Here is a 7,052-nt window from a genome sequence, read left to right on the forward strand (position 1 = left end):
TTTCGAGCTCGTCAGGTTGAGGTTGCTGGCCTAAGCTTGCGACCAAGTATAAGCACCGACGACAATCCTCTGCCTGCCAGCACATTGCATGGCCCACCCCAAACCCGCTGTCATGAGTTAGAGGCGACGACATCTAGCAGCAGCAGCAGCAGCAGCAGCCAAGATCAAGCCAAGAGAGAGCCTACGCCGAGCGAGGGACAAGCGACAATGTGGGTTGCCGTGCCGGACCGCTGCCCCGGCCAGCGCCTGGCGACGCCGGCCCGATCGCCCGCCGCCCGCCTCCTGCCCCTCCTCGTCGCCGCCTGTCTCCTCCTCGGCGGCACCGTCCACGCCTCGGTCGGCGACCGACTTCCAGAGTTCCAGGACTGTGTCGAGGTTCGTGCCCTCCTGCGGTGCCCCGTGTCTTATTTGTGCCACCTTGGCCTCTCCTGGGCCCCTGGACGCATGGTCTGTCCACCATCCCAGACATCGCTGACCCGGCCGGCCCGCGCGTGTGCACATGCAGCTGTGCAAGCAAGAGAATTGCTATCCCGAGACGCTTGAGCACAAAAACAACATCCGTGAGCCTCCACCACCCGATCCCTTCTTCGCCGCCAAAGCCACCCACCCTGCTCCGCCCCCCAATGACCCGACGAGATGTGAGGGCGATTGTTGCAGGGGACACTCGGGGGGAGGTGTTTGTGTAGGCGTGCACAAAAGCGCACCGTGAAAAAATAATAAAGATGTCTCGGAAGTTGGCTGGCTGCATGGGCCGATAGAAGGAACCCGCTCGCTGACCGCCAGCCCGTGAGGGAAAAAACCATGACAGCACGCATCCACCGGCTCCTCCGCTGGACCTGCCCGGACGAGTGCGACTACACGTGCCAGCACATCATCACGGCGTCGCGCCTGGGAGCGGGCTACCCCGTGGTGCAGTTCCACGGCAAGTGGCCGTTCCAGCGCTTCCTGGGCGCGCAGGAGCCGCTCTCGGTCATCTTCTCGGCCGGCAACCTGTGGGCCCACGCCTCGGGCCTGCGCCAGCTCCGCCGGCGCGTCCCGGGTTCGTACTCGCTCCGCCGCTTCTACGTCGGCTTCGCGCTCGCCGGCCTGTCGGCCTGGACCTTCAGCATCATCTTCCACACGCGCGACTCGCGCGCCACGGAGCAGCTCGACTACTTCGCCGCCGGCGCCTCGGTCCTGTACGGCCTCTTCCTCGCCGTCGTGCGCATCTTCCGCCTCGACCGCCGCCGCCGCTCCAGCGAGGCCATCTCGGTCCCCTCCACCCCGGACTCCGGGTCCGCCATCGGCCGGGGCGGCGGCGGCGGCGGCGGGTCCAGGTCGTCGACCTCGTCCCCGGGCCTGCTGCGGGTCTGGATGGCCGTGTGCCTGACGGCTTATGCCTGCCACGTGGCCTACCTCAAGCTCGTGCGCTGGGACTACACGTACAACATGGCCGCCAACGTGGCCGTCGGCGTTGTCCAGAACCTGCTGTGGAGCTGGTTCTCGTGGACCCGCTACCGCCGCGAGCGCCGCGCCTGGGCCGCCTACCCGGGCCTGACCGTCGCCTGGATCACCATGGCTATGAGCCTCGAGCTGTTCGACTTTCCGCCCTTGTGGGGGGCCCTCGACGCCCATAGCCTTTGGCACCTGGGCACCATTGGTCCCACCATGCTGTGGTACAAGTGAGTGCTTTTTTTCCCCACTTCCACCTCTACCATTCCGCGTCGATACCTGCGCCATCTGCTGACAATCGGATAATCACGTGACTCGCAGCTTTCTAGTGAAAGACTCGCTGGACGACATTGCCGCGGCCCCCAGGCTCAAGGAATGACTATTATAGAGCGGGATTTTCCCTCATCAAAGCCGTCCCCTTGTCGGCACGGATCCGTGATTATTGACTGTCTGCTGTTTCGAGAGGAACGCAACAAGGAGACGACCGCCCGTGTGTTGGTGCTGTATACTAGTATCCCTTAGAGGAAGTAATAGCAAAAATAAGACATTTGTGTTGCATCATTATGACCTGCGCGAGCACCCGGAAGGGTGGGGATCCGACACACCGCGCACCCGTGTATCCCAGAGAGGAAGGCATAGGATTTGGTGATCACGCTTGTGTACGGTATATATAACCAGTCTCCGGACTCCCCTCTGACAGATTGATATTTTCTGCTTGATGCACAATATGAGGATCCTCTCACAGATCACGACGATCATTGATCATTTCCTTCGGGATCTCCCGTCCGCCAGGCACTTTCTTTGCTCGAAGAGTCTAGATTCTTCTTGAAAGCCCTAGAACATGAAGCACCACCACGGGCTCGTTCCGGATGTCGGTAGGACTAAAATCGAATTTGCGCTTTGTTTTCCCCGCATCTCGTATATCAACAGGAGGCAAGAGGCTGACGCCGCAGTATTGACTTCTGTTGAGTCAAGCCTGGCAAGTTTCGGTATACCTCTTGAAAGGGCTCATCACCCACAGGTAAAAAAAAAAAAAGAGACATGTCCAATTTGATGACAACAGGCTTTCGCATCGGAACCCCTCGATGTTATCTCCTCGTGCGCCAAAAGGAGCACGTCCGACAAGTACAGGATTCCGCGGATGTATTTGAACGATTTCTTATGGAGCAGCATCACATTAAATCAGCATATTCTTCGGACCGGCCGGTTACCGTGATGAGAGCGACAGTGCCTTGGCTAGTGACAATCGCCATTTTACTCACTGCCGCGTGTGCATCTCACAGTCCAGGAGCTCGATATCAAAGAAGCATGGCGACATTGACCGCGCGGACGCACAGGAGAAGCCTCACCAAGACAGGCGACGAGGTTGAGGTACAATCACTGCCGAGGCTAAAAAAAACCGCATGACCCGACCCATCTACGACATCTACACGGAATCACAGTCCTGACTATTGACCCCATGCCACATAGACACGGAGGAATATGAAAAGCCATGGACGTTCCAAGGAATCGAACACTACGGCATCATTAGGCATCCAGGTGGCAACTTCCCTACCCACTTTATCATGCACGGGACAGGGAGACCATGAAAGCCGACTTGCAGGACAAAGTCAGGCAATGCAACTTTTCTTTTGGACACCGCGCCGCCCCCTGTAAGGAATCCAATTTGAACTCGTACCTAGAAGCTTGTATCTGAGGTTTTATGTTGATCTTTCCCCGTCTTCGAGTGAATTCCTACCCTAGTCTCTAAACGCGGCGCCATGATGGGCGCGAGGCTGCGCAGCCAGGCTCACCAATGGCGAAATAAGCCTCCCACCAGCTCCCGTTGCATTCTACTCCAGCGAATGAATATATTCCCACAACGGTCATCCAAGTCAGTCCGTTATTCCCATCTCACGCTCATCTGCTATGGGCCCACATCCCCCTGATGAAACGCATCAACACGAGCTACGCAGGCGCCGGGCCGTCCATCTGTGCCTCACGCAGACGCTCGAGCTGACAGAGAAAAAACACACACCAGGAGACGCGGGACTTGGAACGGCGGCAGAGGGGAGCCGGTCGGTAGGTAGGTAACTAAAAGGGGAGATTGCTGCAGGAGATGTGATGGGTCCACAGCGCCGCCGGCCCCCCTCTCCTCTCACCTTTTCGGCGACAATGTTTCACTGAAGACACAAGCGTCGAATCTATGCGTTGTGTGCGGCCAGGGGCAAGAGCGGAGGGTGGTGTGGTGTGACTCGGAATGGGTGGGCAAGCACCATGCTGTGGACGAGTTGAACTCGGTGGCGCAGCCCACTCATGCGGGCAGCAGGTCGCTGCCGTTTCCCAGGGACGATCAGGCGGCTCCGCGGCACCAAGAGCGAGCGACCTTGCATGGCGGAGGTGCGGCTACTGCATGCTACGCGGATGTGTTCCTCCTGCCTGTGCCTAGGTTGCTGGGTACCTGCCTGCCCCTACGTACATAGCTACCTAGCTCTGCCATTGGCCGGCGGCACGGCAGTATTGAACGTTGGATACGCCCTTCGCTACGTCGTGCGTACCTGGATATCGTGGGGTGAGAGGGGGGCAAGAGGGATGTCACCATAAAACCTTGAATCTTTTTTTGGCACAGCCCACTCATACCTCCCGCACACCGTTGGACAGGGCCAGGGCTGATGGGATGGCATGCCAAGAAAAGGGGACTCCCGAGGGGTTGGGATTGGGATGGAGGGGCTGGCTGCATGATCTCTGTCCTGTGCCTGGACGATGGCGAATGGAAAGGGAACTTGTAGTGTCCATGCGACAATTCATAGAGCAGAAAAATCGGCGTGTTCTTTGAAGTAAGTACTCGCATGTATGCATGGACAAGGAAGTAGTTAGTGGCCAACAACAGAAAAAATCGCAGAGAAACATAACGGGGATCCGGTGAGATGACGCTGCCTGTCATCACCCAGCCTGCAGATAGCGTAGCGGGCGCTTGGGAGAGATCCTACGAGCTCCTGATATATTGAGGGATGTTGTTATGTTTAGACCAGCGTTCCCGCGGCCTCATGTCGGGCCCTCGTGGATCGTCCGCCAACAGAGTGACGCTGAGGATCTGCCATCTCGCACATGAGGGGTCTACCAGGTGTGGTGTGCGTGTGCGCGGGGGCCAGAAGCCCTGGGCAACAGGAACAGTGGTCATCGATAAGGCTACGGGGGGCAGGCAGGCAGGCAGGCAGGTCATGTGAACGCATTGTGGAATGTTTCCGGAAAGGGTAAGGTGGGGTTGCATTGCGTCCGGTTGGCGTGCGTAAGCGTGACCCGATGTGATATTTTTGGATCACAACCCTCTCCGCTGCCCAGAAAGACTGAGATTCTACCCCACGCCCGTCGCCCGCCTGAGTCGCGTCGCATTAGCGAACAAGCGACAAGAGTCGCTGGTCTGCGAGAAGAATCTTTTGAGCACATATTTTTTTGCGAATTTCTCCCAACCGCTCGCTGTATGGCCCAGTTCGATGATTACCACCCCTCCCAACGAAGGGTCTGGGAGCCGAGCGCGATTGGCTCCAACAAGCGCCCGAGTTGCTTCCAAAAAAATATGCCAAAAATAGCAACCAGCCGATAGCCCTTCCTCACCACTTTGTTTTTTCCTTTTTTTCCTATCCTCTCGCTCTGCTTGGCCCCCTCAGCACCCTCGGCCGTCCGCTAGCCCGCGTGTCCGCCCGAGTCCGGCTGGCAGGCCGACGAGTTGGCCCAAGCCAACCTTCTTTCTCAACCCTCCTCATGCGGCATTTAGGTTGGCCCACCAAACGTTTCATTGCAACCTCGATATATTTGGGTGTTTGCAGTCGAGCCGCGTGCCCTGTCTTTTTCTTGTCCAGCCCAGCCGAGGCTGTTCCAGAATTGGATTTAAGCTACTCGGCCCCTGGTTGGGTCTTGTTTATGTGTATCATCGGGACGAGAAAAATCCTAATGCGGGAGCTGCGCATCTCCTCTTGAGCGCACTGAGCCCTGACCAGGGGAGGGGGAAGGGGGGAGGACCACCGCATGTGTGGAACCACCATGCACATGCGATCCAACCCGCTTCCACCGATCCAACTCGCTTCCACACACCACATGCGAGGCACATGGAGAGACTGCTGGCCCCGACTTCGCGTCACCCGCTCGCATTTCGTGGGGTTCACGCGAGCGGGCGTCCAGCGTTTCAACGCGCCCCATCTCCTTCCGAAGAGCTGCGGAATCGACGGACCTCGACTGCGAGCGAGGCCCACCGCCTCTGCTCTTCTGTTGCCTCGCGCCGTTGCCCATCAGGGGTTGGGCATGATGGCTCCCCGCTGCATGTTGGCGTCGGCTCTCGATGGGCGGGGGTGGAAGCGTCCCCTTCACGATAGTCCCTGGCCCAGGTGCTAGGTACCTAGTAGCGTTCGTTCAAGCAACCGCTAGTCCGCCACCATGCCCCTCTCCCCCTGGTGCATATTCTGTCCCCTGCTCGAAGCCCCATGATTGTTTTGGACTCGATAGCCGATGATAGTTTATATCCATTACATGGGAAACAACAACGTGATCGTCAACTAGAGAGAACATCTGCGACGCCTAGGCAAGCGGCGACGCCGACGCTGCTGGCTTGCCCTGGCGCGGCGAAATGTGAAAATTATGGGATGAGTCAAAGCACGACGGAGCGATCTCCCGGCGGCCGTCAGCAAAGAGAGGGAAATTGACATCGGTGGCTACGGGACCCGGCATGGGCCCCCTTGGCGCTTCCTCCAGTCCAAAGGCGGGAACCTGGCCGGGGAAGAAATAATGTCACAAAACGGACGGATGGTGCCACCGCAGCATGGATATTATTTTTGTCAGGACCGTTGCGCCCGCCCGCCGTCGATGGGCTGTCTGGGGGTCCAGGGGCAGGCCATTAAGGTGGGATGGCAAATGGCAGATGGAGATGGCAGATGGCAGATGGCCGTCAGCGCGGCCAAGTTGAAACGAACTCTGGGTTGTTGTCAGATTGTGACGAAGCTATGCTGTCTTGGCAATCTTGGTCGACCCTGGAGGAAAATACAGCCAGTCAGTGGCTGGCTGGCTGGCTATGTGGTGGTGTCTACCTGCAGGGTCCAGGGCCAGACTGGCGGCTCAAGCAGCCAGATCCCACAGGCCCATCGACTCGTCGAGGCACCTCCCGAGACAGACACGTGCTTTTTATCTGCTCTACATCCACGAGGTTCGATGAAAATTCTCCATTGTCGAACCGCTCGCGACTGGGCGCTATCATTGAGGACCATCTGGTCGGCACGGCTCGCGAGGTCACATCTGAAGGGTAGAAATAAGAAAAACAAAGTTTAAAAAAGGCCCCACCCCACGTTCGTCTGTCAATAGGCTTGTCCGCATGCTACGAACCTGCGACAGGTCCCACAAAGAAGCGCATTCCTGATACGCGACCCTAGCCTGGTGCGTCTTTTGGCATTTTCCACGCCGCGAACCGGCCGCCTGGGTTAGTTGGCATCTGCCAAGTGGGCGGGCTCCTGGGCAAATCTCACAAGCCAAGTTCGGCGGTTTGGAGCTAAAAGCGAATTTACTATGCTTGGCGTCGGTCTAGGCTGATGTGTATCGAGATCCGGTACGACACATCCATGGCTGGCCCTGAAACGAAAGAAAAAGAAAAAAAGAAG

The 7,052-nt window shown here is 58.0% G+C and overlaps 2 protein-coding genes across 2 annotated transcripts; both read left to right on the plus strand.

Annotated features, from left to right (window-relative positions):
* The first annotated feature begins 28 nt into the window (after positions 1-28).
* Positions 29-1,992, plus strand: GGTG_04010 (hypothetical protein). Its single transcript, XM_009221799.1, has 4 exons — positions 29-375; positions 506-560; positions 809-1,661; positions 1,753-1,992. Exons 1-4 carry the CDS (start codon positions 208-210, stop codon positions 1,808-1,810), a joined length of 1,134 nt encoding a protein of 377 aa, XP_009220063.1. The 5' UTR covers positions 29-207; the 3' UTR covers positions 1,811-1,992.
* Positions 1,993-3,447: 1,455 nt separating this feature from the next.
* On the plus strand, positions 3,448-3,859 carry GGTG_04011 (hypothetical protein; the record flags this gene model as incomplete). Its single annotated transcript, XM_009221800.1, has 1 exon — positions 3,448-3,859. The coding sequence occupies exon 1, from the start codon at positions 3,671-3,673 to the stop codon at positions 3,857-3,859; it is 189 nt and encodes a 62-aa protein (XP_009220064.1). The 5' UTR covers positions 3,448-3,670.
* Positions 3,860-7,052: the final 3,193 nt, after the last annotated feature.

The sequence above is a fragment of the Gaeumannomyces tritici genome, assembly GCF_000145635.1.
Source record: "Gaeumannomyces tritici R3-111a-1 unplaced genomic scaffold supercont2.2, whole genome shotgun sequence".
Lineage (NCBI taxonomy): Eukaryota > Fungi > Ascomycota > Sordariomycetes > Magnaporthales > Magnaporthaceae > Gaeumannomyces > Gaeumannomyces tritici.